Below are 20,106 nucleotides of genomic sequence, written 5' to 3'. Positions count from 1 at the left end.
CATATTACCAAATTATTATATTTTTGTTGCTCCATGAAACCTGATCAATCAAAAAGGACACAATCTGACCAAATACCTGATATCTTGCACATAAAATAAGCCATTTAAGCTCTTATGCTTTTACCGATGAACCAGCATCTTAAAACCACACAACAGTTAACAGCAACATTGAAGTTTATCCCCAACCCCAGCCAAAATCCAATCAGAATTTAACAATTTATAAAGTTCCAATGGAAAATAGTAAGTGATTAAGAGAATATATCAAATAAAAACTGTAAATTTATCAATTCTATATTCAGTGTTGTATTTGAGACAAGATGTGAATTTCAGGTCAATTGATTGTTTTAAATTTCATCTTCAAATCCACTTAATTGTTTAAGCATACAAACAGTGGGTTAAGGCCTTAGAGACTTGACCTTACAGCTACAGCTAAAATTAAGCTTGAGTTGATTCCCCCAGCCTATTTATTTGCAGTATTGGACCCATTATGTGAACTACAAGTTTACTTTTTAATTGTTTGTGCCTGGAACTCAGACGCAGACTTGACTACAAATTAGTCATCTTTCTTAGCCTCTTTATCTTTAAATTGAGCACTGAGTTTCATTATTTTACAACTGCAAGAAATGGAGAAAAAATATGCCTTCTCTATGTACAACCATTGTTAACAAAAGATATTTTCACACTTTCAGTTGATTTCACAAGAGAGTAATAATAAAACTACAGCTAATGAAGTTATTCAAAATATAACTAAAATTCAGCAAATTTTAAAATTATTTGAGGAAGATTTGATGGTCAGCTGACAGCAAGTACCAAGAGTTAAGTGATTTCAAAAATAATATAAAATTAAAATTTGTATAAACAATTTATAAATCACGCTACTTTGTCTTTTAAGGCCAAAAAAAGTCAAAAGGCCAAAGTCAGTCTCTGGTCAGCACGCGCGTCGATTTTAATCATGCGTGTCAATCTTTTTTTTTTCCAAAATGATCCACGGTAACTCCAACAGCGCCCTCTATTGCCGCATCTCCTCAAATTTTTGTACCAAAGAGCACCAAGGAATGGGAAATTGCACCAAGGCAAATGATCGAGGGCACCAAGGCAAATTGTGGAGGACACCAATGAACACGAGGACACAAAAAAAAGCAAAATAGTACCCCACCTTGTCTGTACAATCCAAGCTTGAAAAAAAAAATAAATCCGCGTGGCCGCATCAATTGCAGAACTTTGGTCTGACCAGAGACCGAGTATTTTATATTTTTGGCCTAAGTTTTGGTTTTTATACAAGGTCTGGCGAGGACACGGCTAAGACACCCGTCGGTCGCAAGCATTCAATCCCACCATGCATCACGCACACCTTGGGGAAGCCTAGCCTCACAAGCTGTGTCGCAAACTGAAAAAAAAACAAAAAAACGCACAAGTATAAAAAAATTATAAACGCTGTGCATCAAAGTAAATACGGAATAATAAACACTTTTAGATTATTCCCAAATTGTAACAAAGCAGATAAAAGCTTTTTACCAAGCTTAAGGCCAGTTTCGTGAATTCGTGACGTCTTGTCACACTGCAAATTTGCAGAAGTTGAATGCATTTCAACTCCAGAGAATTTCGTAGTTAAAGGGACACTAGGTCCTGGAACAGCCCAATTGGGCTACAAAACGCGCTTTGAACGAAATGATTTTAATCGGAAATAACATTTAAAAGTAGGATAAAACATCCACACAACTATCCTTTCAAAACTGGGCGTTTTTGTGTAATTCCTGTATTATGCGTGCGAGAACGAATTTCGGGGTCCACTCTTGCGACCCCATAAATTCGAGCTGTTTGGATGCTAGTTGTGATTTCATTCCTGAAGTGTTCGTCTTTTGCGGACGTTGAAGAAACCACTATTTTTGCATTGGTGATTGGTCACCGTTGTTCCCGAGACACACAACGTGTATATCGTACACTGAGAACGACATGAAAAACGTATTCGTGCTCCGTCGTGTCCGATGTAAACAAGCGGGTTTTTTTCGTCTTTTCTCGGGAACGGTAAGACATTAGGTTGGTTTCCTTTCAACCAGATGTTTGAAATAGGCTAAGTAAACAATCTAAAACATGAAATTTTCGAGGATTTCAGGACCTTGTGCCCCTTTAACGTTTCATGACGATAAATTCGCTTTTCGTTATTATCCGCATTTGTGTTAAGCATAAACTGGGCTTATTACCATTTTTAACAAAAAATTTTGAGTCTTTTATTCTGGCCCAGGAAGGATGACCCTTTTTTGCCTTAAATTTCTGAAATCGCTATTTCTGTCATCACTCACATTAGACGCATTCTTTCCTCTGTTGCCGACCACAACCACCACCCTTCCTTTGTGGTTGTTGAGCAGCGTGACTGCCTTGCATGGTACCAAGTCTCCCTCAGGGGAGAACGCCTGGTTGAAAGGAATGTTGACGCTGCCAGGTATGTTACCACGGACGAAGCTAAAGGGTCAAAGGTCAAGGAAAACCTCAGGGTTGGTGCGCCAGGGAAACATGTCACACTTTTGACAGCGTGGAGATAAAAGATGTCGAATGAGCTATCGAATAAGCTGGCAAAAATACAGCACATTGAGTTACATCCAAATTTGATGGAAGTTAACGTATGTCATGGTGCTAGTGTTCTTGGGCAAGACACTTTACCACAATTTCCCCTGTCAATCCAGGAGTATGGTTAGCATAAAACTGACTTGATGACCTGATGAACATCAGTAAAGCAAAGCCCTTTAAGAGTTGTATACCCAAATTTGATGGAACTTAACCTATGTCATGGTGATTGTGTTCTTGGGCAAGACACTTTACCACAATGGCCTTTGTCGATCCAGGAGTATGGGTAGCATAAGACTGAACTTGATGACCTGATGAACATCAGTAAAGCAAAGCCCTTCATAAGTTGTATAAAGCAAAGTTGTTTACAGTGGAACCCCATTATTTGGTGAAGAAGTAATTTTTTATATCAATTCCGAGATGTCTTCCGTGAAACATGCGCCCTCTTTCAGACTGTTGCTGTATTACAGTGCACCTTCTTTAGGTGACTTTGAAAATGTTATGAAAATGGCTTTGAAACTGTTGGCGTTCTACTACTTTGTAAAGGATACTCTTCAGAGCTGCGTACATCCACAGACAGTATGAGAGGCCTGCTGGTCCTGGTTTTCTTGGTCGGTGAGCGTGAGCCGGGCGTCAACCCTGGCTTGAGGTCACACAGCTCCAGGAGATCCTCAGCAGAGATGCGAGGACTGACTTCAGTTTTCAGCTCAGTCAGGCTCAGTGGCTCACGGGACTAAAGAATCAAACAAACAGGTTCATTTATCAACCCTAACTAATCCAGAACCTTCCAAATCTACCAGACGTTGTGAGGATTTTGCACAATTTTGGACCAAATTTACTGAGAGAGAGGTGTCCTCAAGGTTTTATGGGGGACCTTGAGGTTCAACTTTGAGTGACTACTTCTTTAATTTTGCATTCTTCCCTAATGCAGCAAGCATCAAGATCAAGACTTCAGAAGACTGTGTACTTGTGTTTAAATTTTCAATGTCAGACGTGGGAAATAAAAGGAGGAAATCATCTGATCCGAGGGCCGGAAACGTTGCATGCCTGATTGTTTAAATTCAAGTAAAGTAGACGCTTATTTTTACATTGACGTCCATCAAACTGTCACAATGATCCACCAAAACTGCAAATAGATCTCGGTAGTTCTAGATCTTAACCCTACCATTTTCCCCATTTCATTGCAGGGTTGAATTGTTTTCGTGTTGAGCCTTTGGGAGTATTTAGACTGATGTCTTGTGTATATTTTGAAACCAATGTAATAAAAAAAAAAGGCAATATCTGTTGTTTTTCATTGATCATGTATAAGAAAATGTGCTCATTCATTATTGGGTAAGTAGAATAATAAAGACCACAATTACAAAGCAGTGTGTCTAAGTTTAGTGGTGGGTGGCCTGGGGGAGAGGGGGGAGGAATGTAAGCTCCTCCCCCCCCCCCCCCCTTCAGCTGTGATTAAAGTAAGTTGGGGTGATGAAACAGCTCTATAATGAAGTACCGTCTTACCAGTTCAGACAGAGGGACATCATTATAGTCAGTACTGTAGTAAGAGACAGGTTTGATCTGCGAGGCAGCCGTGTTCTCTTGATCAGATCTACGCGGTGGTCTGGCATGCTGCCTGTATGTAGCACTCTTGGGTGTGTTACAGAAGATACGGATGGACTCTCGCACGCATTTCTCAATGTCAATCTCTGTTGAAGAAAACGGCACATCACCGATATGAATAGCGCTCAATAAATAGTTACAATTGGCGTGTCAGTGTATTAGTTAAGGCCATCATTTCACTGGGTAAGGTCAAAAAGAAGATGTTGGAGTACGTACCAGGCATGTCAGAGAACAGCAAGATGCACTCATTGAAACCGAAGCTAAGCAAGCCCGCCCTCAGCTGCTGTAAGATGGACACCCCGATGCAGAGTGGGAAGGAGGAGTTGCCTAGCAACAGGGTATCCCATAAGTGGAAGATCTTGTGCAGCGGGAAAACATCTGGAAAGAAAATGAATTCATAGACATGAAGATAGAGTATCGGTCAATGGTTAGTATGTATGAAAATACAACTTGTCAGGTTTTATATTTGACAGCCTAAAAGTTGCTAATTCGACCAGATTTAAAGGTCCAATATGTCTTACATTAAAGCTATAGTCCATCATTTGCAGCCATGCGAAAAGTAACTGGCGTAATTACTGTTGAAAAACACACTTGGTTGAAAGATAGTAAGGGAACTAAACTCCCTGTGAAATTATTCTTTCTGGGAAGCTGTCATTTTGAAGAAATCAACGAAAGAAGGCATTTCCAACGGTGATTCTTAAGAAGCACCATAGGAAAATTTAAATTAGTAGTTCGTTTTGTTATTCGGCGCAGCGCGCGCAAGCATTGGAACGACGCACACGCGCGCGCGGTTGTTATAATTCGTCGGATCAGTGCGCGACGCCGCGTATAGCTGCAATTCAAAACAATTCAAAACATGATTCAGTAACTTTTGATTTGAAATTGAGATCCTAGAATGCTGCTTTTCTCGGAATGTACAGCTGAAGCTTAGCTGAAACTTCATCAGGTTAGTTGCTCAGTATCCTTCATTAGATTTTGAACACTTTTGTTGCTTCAAACGAACAAAATGCACTAATTACAAATGATGGACTATACCTTTAAAGGAGAAAATGTTGGAAAACCAAGTTTGATCATACTTGACACTATACATATTTTAGGTGCTATACATTTTCAAGCAGTGTCAACAACAAAAATTGTGTCACATAAAATGTTGCAGGCTGCAGTAAAATGGGTAATGATTAGTACAGCAAAGTAACATCAGAACTTACGTGAGAACATCGTCAGGAACCAAGGAATAGCGTAGAGTTCTGGTATAAACCCGATGCTGTTCATGTGATTACTCAGCTCAGGATCATGAAATGCTATCAGGTGGGAGAACACTGCTAAGTACTCTGTAGACAAATTTTTTTTTTAAAATAAGCAATCTGAACGAAAAATAGTACACTTGCAAGACATTTTACTAGAAATACATCCCCCTCCCCTCCCCGGCCATGCCTACAAATGGATAATTCTGTGAGTGTTGAAGACAGATTGAACAAACTGGCATGATAATAAAAAAAAATACCTGCGAAGCACCTTGAGACATAAAGCAATGTAAGGATTGCATCATTCGTATAGTATATTTTTCACATTTGGTAAATAATTATACAAACTAAGGCATAAAATGGATATCTGAAAGTGCAGAAATGATGATTGTGTTTTGAATTTAATAGCAGTTTGTGCCGAAACGGCAACAGTGATCTGTATACTTTTCTAGTAAGCCAAGATTGGGTTACGAAGCATCTTCTGTAAAACTCATTCTTTTGTGGCCCTTGGGAAATTATATGCCTTTGATAAAGATTCGGCTTGGATTTTTTCATCAGACCCTTTTATCATCAGACCCTTTTAACAAACCTTGTATGACTGCCGAGTTGTCCTTCATGAAGAACTTATACAGGTACTTGGGAATGAATGCTGACAGGCAAGAATAGGCCAGTGCTGTAAGTAAAAAACCAACAGGGAAAAACTCATATCTGGTTTCGTCGTATTGACGGATAGATGCTCATAATACAGCAGTCAGAGTTTTACAGGGAGCCTAGGGGCCTATAAAATGCAACAAAGGAAATTTTTTGCATTTTTTTTTAAATTCCTATTTTTTATTTTTTTGCCAAGACTAATTTTTTTTTTCAGCCACGCCTACAAGACGGAACATTGAAGGTGTAACTTTGCTACAATGACCAAGAATATTTTGAATATTTTGATGAATTTTGAATGAGTAAAATACCAAGAATGTTAATTTGCATAATTATCATGAAAAAAATCCTTTAAATTCTAAGTAAACATTGTTTTTCATATGAAAATTTGTAGATCATATAAAAATGGTAAAACGAACAGTATTAAAGACCATGTCAACCTGGTGATTGGCCCAAATCTATAATACTTATAACCTAATTTTAAGAAAGTCTGAAAGAGAAGTGTGTACAAAGAAAAAAAATTATAAATCAAAACCATCACCAAATTTACCTTCATTGTTGAAATTGAGATACAGGAATGGAGCAGAGAGGGAGTCAAGACCTGTAATACAAAAACAATCAATTTAAATTAAAATATTTATCAAATGTGACCAGTGTGATGTGGAACATCACACTTTTTTTAACAAGAGATAAGGCAAAGCCAAGGGTGCCATATACACAATGGATGTTACTTATATGCTTTTTCAAAATGCCAACTAGTCAGGAAGATTGATGCAAAATATGATAGAATTGCTCATTTGATGATAAAAGCATGAAAGTTGGCACACAGTAAGAACATGCCCTAGAGAACCTTTTTTAGCTATAGGGCCATTGCAGATTTGTACTTTGAAAAAATATAGGTAGAATTAAGGCCAAAAAATAAAAAATACTCGGTCTCTGGTCAGCGCGCACGTCTATTTTAATCATGCGCGTCAACCTTTTTTTTCTTTTTCAAATTAACACGGAAGCTACAACAGCGCCCTCTATTGCCGCGCCTCCTCAAATTTTTGTACCAAGGAGCACCAAGGAATGGGGAAATTGCACCAAGGCAAATGATAAAGGGCACCAAGGCAAATAATGGAGGACACCAATGTATAATGAGGACACAAAAAAGCAAAATACACAATGTAGTACCCATCTTGTCTGTACAATACAAGCTTGAAGAAAAAAAAGCCACCAAAAAAAAAAAAACTGCGTCACCTCATCAATTCCGGAACTTCGGTCTTACCAGAGACCGACTATTTTTTTTTTTTGGCCTAACAAGCTATTTCCGCAATTTTCAAAATGGCTGCCATTGCTTGTTATTCTACCTACAAATCTGCAATGGCCCTATAGCCAAATATCTTTCTCATGACATACTCCGACTGTGTGCCAAATTCCATGCTTTTATCATCAAATGAACAATCCGATCACCTAACTTGCATTTTGAAGCAGAATAACACAAAAATGATATCTTTTGCTTTGTGACACAAGCCAGGGGTGTGAGTGACCACTGATAAATAGAGCTGAAAACACCTGAAAAAGGCGCAAAAAAGCTGAACTTTGGAAATCTCCTATACTTCTGTACAAAGCAAGTGAGCAAAAAAAATACTGAAATCCAAAACAAAAATAGCTGAAATCAGCTTTAAAGCTGAGATTTCACACCCCTGAACAAGCCCAACCCACCTTGCCAGTAAGACAGATGAGGATGTGACACCACCCAAGCCTTGAGTATCCTCTTGAATTTCCGGTGGGCCTCGGGGGAGGAGAGGAGCTCACTGTACTGATGACAGCGGGGGATGTCCACCTCTATCTGCCTGTCTGTGGGTGTAGGGGTCTCCTTGTCGATGCTGTCATACACGGCCTGGAAATCACCCTGGGGTTGGTATTGGAGTTGGTTAAAGCTACAGTCCATCATTTGTAATTTGTGCATTTTGTTCGTTTGAAGCAACAAAAGTGTTCAAAATCTGATGAAGGATACTGAGCAACTAACCTGATCAAGTTTCAGCTAAGCTTCAGCTGTACATTCCGAGAAAAGCAGCATTCTAAGATCTCAATTTCAAATCAAAAGTTACTGAATCATGTTTTGAATTGTTTTGAATTGCAGCTATACGCGGCGTCGCGCACTGATCCGACGAATTATAACAACTGCGCGCGCGTGTGCATCGTTCCAATACTTGTGCGCGCTGTGCTGAATAACAAAACGAACTACTAATTTAAATTTTCCTACGGTGCTTCTTAAGAATCACCGTTGGAAATGCCTTCTTTTGTTGATTACTTCAAAATGACAGCTTCCCAGAAAGAATAATTTCACAGGGAGTTTAGTCCCCTTACTATCTTTCAACCAAGTTTGTTTTTCAACAGTAATTACGCCAGTTACTTTTCGGATGGCTGCAAATGATGGACTATAGCTTTAACACAGAGATGCCAACTTTACAGACTACAAAATAGTAATGATTCTTCCTGCAAAGAGTACTGCTAATGTAAATACATAGGACAACAGTCAAGTTTAAGAGTAACCACAGTACTTTTCAGAGTAACCACAATGTTGGCGTACAGGACAGCTGGAATTTTCAAGAGTAGTAACATGCCTCAAAATCCTAATAATTACTCCAAAAGAGTAATGGTTGGCATCTCTGTAATAACATGATGCTGAAATAGCTGAAATACAAAAGCTGAAATGTTGCCGCCCTGTTCAAACTGCTATGTCCCTGCTAGTTTTTAGATCATCAACTTCACACGTTAGCTTACATGGATACTGGACATTCCTGATTCCTTGCAAATATGTGAAAAGAAAGTAAATGGTATTCTCTGGCCTACTAAAGCAAATTTGATTAAGATTTTCCACTTATATATGTTTATTCCAAGCAAAAAAATCATTATTTTTTTGGTCTCTCTTTGTTTTTTTGCCAAAGCATCTTCATATGAGCTTCAGGTGTCAGAAATACATTCGAATGTCTCTCCAAGTGGTCTCCCCAACTCTTCCTTTGTAACCGTTGAGGGCGTACTTTGCATGGAGTCTATAGAGCTAACAACTTGCTTTCTTAGTAGGCGTAACTGCCACACATTTAACATAAATAACAAGTAGAACATGATAAGGGTTGGATAGTATACAAATATTGAGTGGCTCAGCGTAGAATGTGAGGAATATTATCGCAAGGTAAAATCTGGACTTCCATTTCACGAGGCGAAGCTGAGTGAACTGGAAAGGTCCAGATTTTACCGAGTGATAATATTCCTCCCATTTCACAATTTAAAGCCACTCAATATTTGTTTTATATAACTGACATATAGATCCTTGTCATTTGATATATTTGAACTTTTATTTCAATACAAAACTGGAGGAAAATGTATTTCTGTCTTCCAAACCACCCCTTCACGAAAATGTTTGAACCAGACGCTGTAGCGCTGGCTCTTTGGAACAATACGCGCTACGCGCAACGCTGAACGCGTACACCAGCATGCATTTGCACACAAATACCGCGTCATGATCCTAACTATTCAATAGTATTTCCCATTCCCCATGGGCGGATAGTACTTTTTGAGCCGCGGCGTGAATGGGAGCAATAACGAATGTCACGTGATGTGAGTTCCACCAATCAAATGACAAGGATCTGTATGTCGGTTATATAAACAGGATTTGATATATTTGTTTGTTACTATGGTAACTCACCTCCACTGCTAACAACGCAGCCCAGACCTCAGGCCTGTACAATGGCGGCGTGTCAATGCGCGACTCACGGAAGACACGACCGATGGTGTATGGGTAGCCACGCAGTAACCGGTCGTATAAGACCACACGGTGAAACTACAAAGGACAAGCAAACCGTCAATTAAGATTACGCTAGCTTTTGAGCAATTCCGAGGGAGTGCGGCAGTGGTTAGGGTTCGTGACTCATGATCAGGGGTTTGAATCCAGCTACTGGCCTTATGTTATGTCCTTGGGCAAGCCACTTTACCCCCACTTGCCTCTTTCCACCCGGAGTATAAATGGGTACCGGCATTAGCTGGGGAGTAACCTGTGATGGACTGGCATCCAATATTCTCAATCGTTTCATGTCAAGGAAACGGAAAACAAAAACAGGCCTGATTGGCCATATTGGCTTATGACTGACTTTCCTTTTTTTTGAGCGATTCCTCTCGCATTTTATATAAAATTCACATCGAGTTATATTAAATTATTGGCTCGCCATAAACAATGTACCTACTCGGTGCATCCATGTTTGTGCACAAACCTACAGAAAGCTTAAAATTGTGTACGGCTATTTGCGGAATCAAGTTTTCGCACTGCGAATTCGCAGGAGTTGAACACATTCAAACTCTTGCAAATGTTTTCTGATGTCTAAATCGCTTCAGCTTCGCATTCGTATACATGTGAAGTATGAGCTGCCATTGATACAGTAAGTTCCCTAGCTACCTGATACTCGATGTCTTTTTCTCTGATGATGAGTGGTAGATTGGCGGTCTCTGACAGACCATTAGAGCTGGGGGATGTCGGCAAGTTTATTGGGTTCTTCCTGCATTGAAAAAAAAGAAGCTTTCATGAATCTTTACAAAACATGTGTACAAATGTTTTATTATCAGATAAGACAAAAGATTGTGATGGTGGCCAAAAATTTGGGGGGGGGGAACAAACAAACAAAAAGAAAAAAGAGTCAAGCTATCAAACAGTCATCACTGTGTGCCTTACATAGTCTGATGACCTAATTTAAGATTTTTACCATGATTCTTCTTGTGGGCAGAGCTTGAAATATAATTTCACTACAAATTTGTGACTCTAAATATGTCTAAAAAATACTGTAAAAGTTGCGGGTAATTTTCCATCTGAAGGTGATATTTGTGATGATTTGTAGAAGTGTATCAGTTCAAGAAATGCAAAATCCAAAGTTTTAACAGGCAATTTATCTGTTTTCAGATAGCTACTTTTGTTTTCCTGGGTTAGAACGTAGACCAATGAAAAGCGCGCGTTTGGTTCATATATATGTATGAGATGTACAAATAGTTAAATCTGAGTGTTGAACTCACTCATCTTCTAGTAGTGGGTAGAAGGCTGTATCGTCAATGTTCTCCATGCGTGTTCTGAGCTGCGTCATAGAGAGGGTCACCACTGTGTCATCATACAGGGAGCTACTGTCTCTCTCTAGTCCCATCACATCACCAAACTCTGTCATCAAACTGGAAAGAAAAGTAAACATTTTCCTGATCCGATGTACATTCTTGCCCCCAAAAAAGTGCCTAAAGGCACAAGATAACCCCATTCACTGGGACTTAGATGTCATGTGCATAGACCGAGTGCTGATTTAGTGATTGTACGTGTGAGGGTGCATTTCAAAATCTGAAATGGCAATTTTTGAATTGGAGTTATGAGCAACAGAAACTATTGACGAGACCACACAAATTGTGCCATTGATTTCCTCTGTTTTCTGAAGATGATTAGAATTCCACACGCAAGAGCTACAAACGAAAGAATTTATAAAAAGCAAATGATCTCATGTATGTTTAAAATCTCAAAAAGGGCTAACATAACTTGTTTTTAACCCTAACTGCCCTGAATCCTTCAAAATCCTCTTTGCCAAAGTGGAGGAACTTGGAGGATTGAGGTTACATGGCAAAAGTGCGTTACTGATTTTGTAGGATGCACTTTGTCAAGGTCTTGGGCCGGACCTTGTGTAGTTTTTGCTCAGCCATGCATAAACATAGGCCTGGATTAAGCTTGAAATCCTCCGTACTGCTCCAGGATGTCACTGGCCAAGCCTCAACATATTGACATTCACTGCCGCAGGAGTTTGCAGGATTCAGGCAGTGGTCACCCCTCCACGGACCATACTCAAGAAATAATGGAGGAATTTGCAGAATTGAGGCTATATGCTATTTTTCCATGAGGCCAATTGGAGGATTTTGCAGGATTGAGGCTACATCCTTGCAAAAAGGCCTAGGGAGTTAGGGTTAATATTATTAGGGGTACTGGAAAAGCTGTGCCATCTACACATCATGGATACCTATTAACTTGATTACATTTCGACCGATACGCTGGGCTTAACAGCTTCACTGAATTAGCCCCTGGATCCAGCCTTGGATTGTATCTGTACTTACTCTGCTAGGTTACAGATAGGTGGGCTGCTGCGTAGTAGACCCTTCTTTCTGAGTTCAGCCTCTAAGTCTCCTCCTGCTAGACCCCACAGGTAGTACACCTCAGCGATGGGCCTCAGCTCAAGATGATCCTCAGTGGATTCTGTGGATAGGTACACAACACAGGGCGACCAAGCACTTTATAATTAGTCCAATAGCTACAGTGTGCGACTCATTCGCAATGGTATGTGGGCTGAAACTCTGACGGGAAACTGGCATTTTGGCAAGACACTTAACTACAATTGCCCCTCTTCAGCCAGGAGTGTAAATAGGTACTAGTGAGCGTACAGCCTTCATTGGGTAAAAAATGGATAGCACAAGGCTGAATGTGGGCTGCGACTGAATCTCTTGTCTAGGGCTATTGGCTATTGCTCTGGTGTTTCAGACGCAACAGTGGCGTGGGTTTGAGCCCGCCGGGTGGACACTTGTGCCCTTGAGCAAGGCACTTAACCATTATTGCTTCGTCCTTCGGATGGGATGTAAAGCCGTAGGTCCCGTGTGTTGTGTAATCCAATGCACGTAAAAGAACCCAGTGACACTTATCGCTAAGAGAAGGGGTTAGCCCCGGTGTTTCTGGCCTCCTATATAAACTCCCACGCGGAGCATTTAGGAGAAGAACCAACCAAGAACCAAGAACCAAGAACCAAGGTCTTTGTCAATTACAAGCACATGGGAACAAGCAGACAACAGACATAGCCGTAGCCTCAGTTGCCCGGTTGGGACAGGGTCTTACCTTCTCTGACACTCTCTATGTACTTGTCAAGCTGTAGGTCCTCTGATCTCAGGCCTGGGTACTGGAACATGGTCATACTGCTCTTAGGATGCAGCTTACAGGTGGCGTAATCTTTGAAGAGATCACTGGCAAGAAGTTCAGAGGGACTTGGCCTGGAAATACACAAAAAAGTGCTCAAAATATGCCATGTTGTTCAATTGTGAGAAGATAACACGGACCCTTGTTCTACTACACCCTCGTGTTGTAAGTGAGTTTATCACAAGACTTGACAAGTCACCTTCAGTCAATTCACAAGCTATTCGAAGGCATTCACTTGAGACTGGACTTATGACAGACTTGTGACCAGGCTCGACTTCAACACTGCTAAACCCCTAAAACAATTTGATATTCAGTTTATGAGAATTTTCCATTTTACTACAGTAGAGAAAGGAGGGGGGGGGGTAGCCATTACGAAGAGGAACAGGCAGGGCGGTTTGAGGTGGTCTGAAAATGAATGGTTATGAAGTGCTTGCATAATTTAAGTCTGTATCCTCACCAAAACACCTATGCAAATGTAAAGCGTAGTAAACAGGAATGAATCCTGGGAAACTTCGTGTGAAGTGGAGGAGGGGAATTCAGTCTTGTACCAAAAACAGTGATCACACTTTAGTAGTGAGATGTTACAAAACGTCTTCAGACTTTATTACACCGCTAGCACTGTGCTACAATTGTAATGTACATCCTCTCTCTTTCCATACCAAACACCAACTCCTTCCAAAATTTCTTTTAATAACAAAAACGAATTCCTTTCCGTAATATTATTCTCGAATTACTTTAACGCACGCACGCGTGCACGCGCATGCACCTGTATAATGCAGCTGTTCATGTGCGCACCTGTTCACTTGCCTTGCATATTTATAATTACTTTTCACATCACTACACACATTTGTATAATCTGTGACTATTTTCTCACCTTTTGTCAGGAGAAACCGTTAAGCACTGCCTCAGAAAACTCTGCAAAGACTGTGGGAGCTCCTATGGGCAATTCAGACATGGTTACGAAAACAGTTAACATTTTTAAGTCCTAAATAACTGTTCAAATCTTATGTGCTCCTCCATACACGCTATTCAAAATGGTTTAAAGATTGTTTTTTTCTTTGTACTACAAAGACATTTTTGTCACAGTCCCTAGAAACTTTCCAGTAAGAATGGCATGTAAATCCTTCTTTCAATCTACCTCTCTCAACAGGGTACAACAGTAATTAACAGGTGTTTTTTGTTGAGGGCACTTCCATGGTGTCGGACAATTCAACAGTGTGCATAATAAAAGATATCAAAAAATAGATTTTAATTCTGATGAAACGCATCAGTTAGATACTACAAATGATAAAAAAAATTAAATTATTCTTCCAACTTTTCTGTCGTCATATAAATCAACTTGAAACACTATGGTGCTGGAAATACTCAGATTGATTTTTGCGTATCTATCAATTAATTTTTCAGTTACTAAAACGTAACAGCGTGACTGTTGAACTTTGTTAGAAATAAACTATATTTTAATAAAATACAGGTAAAAAGCTTCAAAATGAACCATCTGTTTCATTTGGGCATTAAGATTTTCTGAAGTTTTGGCATTGAAGATTATAATTCCATGGAATTGACGTTCATCCAAAAAAAAAGAAGATTTATTATGGCATGTGTAATTCTGACCTGAAACTTGTTCTGTGTGCCATGCTCTCTGAAGATTGTCTCCAACGAATGGATGCCGTTGCTGTGTTTCCCTAGCAACAGCACCTTGGAGATGAGCTGAGGCAAGGTACAGGAGGACCAGAGCTCCAGGCCCAGACAGATCTCCATGACGACGATGCCTAGTGACCAGATGTCCACTTTTGGGCCGGACATGGTTGGGCGCGTGCCAGAGTCGTCAGGCTGGATGGGGCCACTGGATAGGACCTCGGGGGACATGTAACGGGGGTGACTTTGGAGGACAAAAACATGAAAATTAACACCAACCCCGCGATAACGTGCAACACGTATCAAAATGAGAAGTCTACCCAGTGTAACAAGATCCATTGCTGTACTGTTTAAAGAGGTTGTGGAATGCTGGAAGACATTTCCGTCATTTTTCGGGTATATGTAACCTAAGGTGTGATGAAATAAAAACGACTATTGTTTCGGTCATGAAATGAATACAAAAGGTACTTTTGAGAGCTGTTTTTCAGGTCCTGTTTCGACCCGAACGTGCAATTTGTGTAAAAATCATCGTTGGGGGCAGCAAACAAAACATAGTAAATCGTGACGTAATAAACAGGACTCCCTATGCAGCGTAGTATAAAAGAGTCCTGTTTATTACGTCACGATTTTTCTGATTTTAAGAAGAGCCCGACGACTGTTGATTTCAATTATGCGCTCGCCGACCAACATATTACTCGATGAATTTCAGTTTTATAAACATATAAACGCACATTACAAAAGAATGGGAGTTTGTCATTATGATATATATGGGTCTACTCTACTATAAAAAAATTAAAAAACAAAACGACTTTCAGCATTCCACAACCTCTTTAATGGCACTAGCTCGCATTGTCGGCCGTGTATGTAATGATGTTGATAGATCAACGCAGCAAGGCCCAACAAAATATCGTAACTGATGCACTCGGTGGCATTAATTTGGCAGGGATAGGGTTCATGTTTCTTGTTGAATGGTGAGAAAGTGCAATTTGGTCTATGATATGGAAACAAAATATTTAGCAACTTCTGTCAAGACATTGTGGGCACCAAAAAAAGTGGCAGCATCACTCATCAAAGCAAAAAGATATGCTAAATACATCAGAGTTTGATGGATGGGTATCGAGCATCCCACAGAAAATTTGTAACCTTGTGTTACAAATTTATTTCCACGTTAACTAAAGCTTTTGTGAAATTTTCTGTGAATCTCCATTCCTCATTTCATGTGATTTAAGCCAAACTTGATGTGGTTCAAATTGGTTCTCCGGTTTGTCGGTATCTTTGTTCAAGGGTGTCAGTCAACCGCCATAATCCCAAAAGCCGTATCCTCTTGAAGTGTACCCGATTGGTATTTCCCAGATTTGTTTGTGCGATATTTTGTAGTAACTCACCCGATAGGAAAAGTGACACAGGCTCCATATTCTGTCATGTGATACAGTCCATGATTGGCCAGCTTGACGTGACCCTGCAGACAATTTCAAACAAGGAAAAGACAAAATATAAACTACCATTTTCTTTTTTGCTTCCAAACTTGTCACATACAATTTTCCCATGCAGTAAAAATGTACAGTGAACTTCTTTCCCTCTCTAAACAGAGCTGGCACACTGGAACCAAAAGTGAGACACTGTTGGACTCTGATTATGTTGGTATGCCTAACCCCAAATAAAGCATAATCAGCTTACTAGTGCAGTACTCACTCTTAAGGGCCTGTCACACTGTCTGCGATCATATGCGCTCTCACTGCGTCCTTGAAAAATGGCTGGGGCGCAACAACAACTACTAGATCGTAGCGACAACTACATAGGTCGCCTGATGGGCGCTGGAGGGTCTTAATGGTCTCAGATGAGCGCTAAAGTTTTTTAAAAAGCTCAAAACAATCGCACCACCTCTGCGCTCTGGCCAGGGTGCCGTAATGACGCAACTCGGGCGCTGTGCGAGCGTGAATCGTGCGACATTGAAGTGGCATTGAGGCAGCCTAGGTGCAAGGCAGTCCATGTAGTCTCCATGAGAAAGTAACTCGACTGCAATGAACTTATCGAATAAATTTGAAACTGGACTGCGGATTGACCGTTTTGTCGTGGTATTATACAGCGCAAGTGACGTCATGTGAGCGTATTTTGGTCGAATAGAGAGCGCGACGCGAGCTACTAGGACGTATTAACAGCAAGCAGAGAGTAGTGTGAGCACAGTGACAGCGCAGTGGCAGCGACTAGATCGAGTAATTGAGCTTGACAGGGGCGAATAGAGAGCGAGTTGAGCTCATCGTAAGCGCGGGACGAGCGCAGTATGAGTGTAGCTTGAGCTACTTTCTGGCCACTTGAGACAGAAAATTGTCATTTTCTTGCGTCCTTGCTGCGATTGTTAAATTGATTAAATATTTTTGGTCGCTGTAAAGTCTCCTATGAGAACGCATATAATGTGACAGGCCCTTTACAGATTCCAACAAACCCTGGTGGGATTGGAGTTTGACTGGATGGGGATTGTTAGGGTTACATAACCATGCATACAGTATGTATGCTCTCAAACCTAAACTAAATAGTTAGTTTTTAATGATTTACTTGCCTCTGTATCCAGAAGAATATTTGCTGGCGACAGCGCCCTGTGCACTAGACCGTGGTTGTTCAAACATACCAGTCCCTCTAGAACCTCATAGACTAACTGCATTACACTGGGCCAGCTGCGACGATTTCATTTGAAGATAATAGTAAAATTGCTTTGTTAAACTAAATCTAACGAAAAAGGAAGGATATCTGTAACTACAAGATACCAACTTTGCTATCCATTTAAGGTTGGCAATCTTCCAAACTTGACATAAGCTGCAAGGATTTTTAGAATTTCAGACAAGTTTGAATTTAAAAGGGCTTAATTTAACAAAATCTTCAAATAGCCCAATTAATATTTTATTTTACACATGTTAAATGTGATGACAATTTGTCTCCTGTGTTTTTTGGGTTTTTTTTTTGCTTAACTTGTTTGTTCAACTCATTTATTCCTTTTCTGATAATTTCACCTCCTGGCTTCACTAACATGAAGGTGTTTTTCTTCAACTTACTGTTTGAAAGTTCCTTTCTTTGCTGCCAAGTGCACGTTGTTCTTGTAATGTTCGCAGACAACCATAACTCTTTCTGAAATTTAAAAATGGCAATGTTTACAGGCATATAGGATTTTTTTGCTTTTTTATGTTGAAGTTTCAGCTGTGTGAATATTACACCTTTTGAGAAAACAGTGGCAACATCAAGGAACCATGATTTTGTCAACAGCACTCCAAAACTCAGTCAATTGACTGATCATGGGAATTTTTTGATTTCTTCTAAATGACAGCAAACCAGATAGAGTAATTTCATTGGGTGTTTAGTACCAGTATCACATTTAATCCAAGTCAGCTTTTTGATAACAATTTGGTTGGTTACTTTTGGGATAAATACAAGTGATCCAATATGCCTTTGACAGTGGCGTATACCAGGGGAGGGTGTTTCGAACTCTCCTCCCACCCCCTCCGCATGACCAAAACTACACAAAACGTGGTGCACTGTATGCAGAAATGTTTGCTTAGCAGACACTGTCTACCAGCCAAAATGTCATAGGATGTTTACTGCTTGTAACTGGTACTCGGCTGCTTTTTTCCTGTTAAGAAAACATGCTAAGTAGTGAGAGATGGCCTTGCGGTTTAGAACACTGGACTCATGCTCTGGTGTTTCAGAGGCAACAGTGGCGTGGGTTCAAGCCCGGGACCGGACACTTGTGCCCTTGAGCAAGGCACTTAACCATTCTTGCTTCGTCCTTCGGATGGGATGTAAAGCTGTAGGTCCCGTGTGTTGTATAAATGCATGTAAAAGAACCCAGCAAATGACTTATCGCTAAGAGAAGGGGTTCGCCCCAGTGTTCAATACTGGCAGTTATCCTCATACATACACCATGAGGCTGCACGCGATAGCCACACCAGGCGTTTGTACAGAAGCTAACAGATACAGTTCCAAGAGATTTGGCCCTGACCTTACCATGCTTTCCCCTGACAATGTCCACATACTGGCACAGCCTTGGATGGCCGAGTATCTTCAGCCTCTGCAGACGACCAAGGATTCGGATAGAGTTTGGGGTCAGCGGTAGTCCGTCCGCCCCACATTGGTCGTGGGGGTGAGCTGCAGCATAGAAGGTTGAGACGCCCAGGTCTGCTTGACCCAGGGGCTGCATGATGGGTGGTCAAGACTTGGGGATCCTATGGAAAACCTGTTAAAGACACGGGAAAAGTCATAATCAAATTTTCATATTGAACAGAAAACTTGAATGATAAGTGTTGACGTCAAGCCAAGGTATTTGTGATGGATCAACAGAACATTCAGGTCGCAAGTAAATCGCACGTCAATTTACAAGTCAAAATCACAATCCACAAGAGGCAGTTTACACTACAATACAGACTTAGTCCGAAAATTTGGGATAACATAACATAGTTGCTGCAATGAATAGACTGATAATCAAGAAAATGGTCCTTTGCCTCTGAAGGTCTTGTTGTAAAGACCGAAATGTCAGGCCCTCTTAATTGTTTGATTGATATAAAAGACTGAGGATTCAAGTTTTCTTGACGATTAAAATGACATTCACAATGTTCATGTTAGGTGCAGGAAATGTTGCGAAATCAGGAAAAGTCTCGTGTACACGACTGCAATTGTTCAATCACTTTTCGCTATTGGTCAATGTACCATCTGGTGATCTATGATGGTGCAAATCCAGCAAACATGCCCAACATTCAATTCACATCATTCAATCACTGACACAAGGGTCATTCTATAAATTTGGGGTCCACTTTTTTTCCCGTCCCTGTTACATCTGACATCTATGATTGTATAATTCTGATGCACTCCTAAGTGCAGTCGTCCTCCAAGAGTGATTATGAATAGCAAACTACCTACCCAACAAATAAACAATCATTTGAAGTCACTTTTAATGATGCTTGAATGGCAAATTACAAAGTACCAAGGTAACAGGGACGGGAAAAATGTCACACTTTGGACCCCAAATTTATAGAATGACCCACAAGTCATTGTTACGCCCCAAGACCATTGGTCCGAACTTTGCTAACCGTCCCAACTAAAGGGGGAATACGATTTCTGCGGACGAGTGATGGCCAGATAATGGGAATCTTTCCCTAAAGAGTTCCAGTTGGGCAAGTCCATCCAAAACATCCGCCCACAGCTTTGTGCATAAAACTGCATTGCTAGTTTGTCATCCAAGTCCAACGAATGTCAAAAAAAGGTTTATCGATATATTTGTTAACAACCTGCACAGAATCTGAATACACACAGGTCGATTACTTTCCCCATAAAGATACCTAAGCCATAAAAAGAATAGATATCGAAAGAACTGAAAACAAAACACATTAACTGACAAAATATCGGAAGCATTTTTCCCGGCCCGGCCGGTGACTTACCAAAAAATACTAGACCATTATTCATTCATCAAACTAT

General features: G+C 40.4%; 1 protein-coding gene across 1 annotated transcript; it reads right to left on the bottom strand.

Annotated features, from left to right (window-relative positions):
• Positions 1 to 1,250: 1,250 nt before the first annotated feature.
• LOC119729009 (TBC domain-containing protein kinase-like protein) lies at positions 1,251 to 20,103 on the bottom strand. The gene is made up of 21 exons (XM_038201491.1): positions 20,070 to 20,103; positions 18,643 to 18,871; positions 17,697 to 17,769; positions 17,207 to 17,321; positions 16,035 to 16,108; positions 14,626 to 14,893; positions 13,889 to 13,950; positions 12,937 to 13,088; positions 12,168 to 12,306; positions 11,100 to 11,249; positions 10,492 to 10,591; positions 9,748 to 9,882; positions 7,761 to 7,950; positions 6,607 to 6,657; positions 5,998 to 6,081; positions 5,373 to 5,495; positions 4,381 to 4,542; positions 4,066 to 4,250; positions 3,114 to 3,295; positions 2,301 to 2,460; positions 1,251 to 1,387 (listed from the first exon to the last, which is right to left on the bottom strand). Exons 2-21 carry the CDS (start codon positions 18,833 to 18,835, stop codon positions 1,274 to 1,276), a joined length of 2,712 nt encoding a protein of 903 aa, XP_038057419.1. The 5' UTR covers positions 18,836 to 18,871; positions 20,070 to 20,103; the 3' UTR covers positions 1,251 to 1,273.
• Positions 20,104 to 20,106: the final 3 nt, after the last annotated feature.

The sequence above is a fragment of the Patiria miniata genome, unplaced genomic scaffold (genome assembly GCF_015706575.1).
Source record: "Patiria miniata isolate m_02_andy unplaced genomic scaffold, ASM1570657v1 HiC_scaffold_20, whole genome shotgun sequence".
Lineage (NCBI taxonomy): Eukaryota > Metazoa > Echinodermata > Asteroidea > Valvatida > Asterinidae > Patiria > Patiria miniata.
This window is presented reverse-complemented; position numbering and strand designations above follow the sequence as displayed.

What these genes read in the sequence shown, in the direction of transcription:
- LOC119729009 (XM_038201491.1), bottom strand. Translation starts at nt 18,835, where the DNA reads ATGCAGCCCCTGGGTCAAGCAGACCTGGGCGTCTCAACCTTCTATGCT. An exon ending in ATATTCTTCTGGATACAGAG is followed by an intron (nt 16,109 to 17,206) that starts GCAAGTAAATCA and finishes AATTGTCTGCAG; the next exon opens with GGTCACGTCAAGCTGGCCAA. An exon ending in GATGTACGCAGCTCTGAAGA is followed by an intron (nt 2,461 to 3,113) that starts GTATCCTTTACA and finishes TTGACCCTTTAG; the next exon opens with CTTCGTCCGTGGTAACATAC.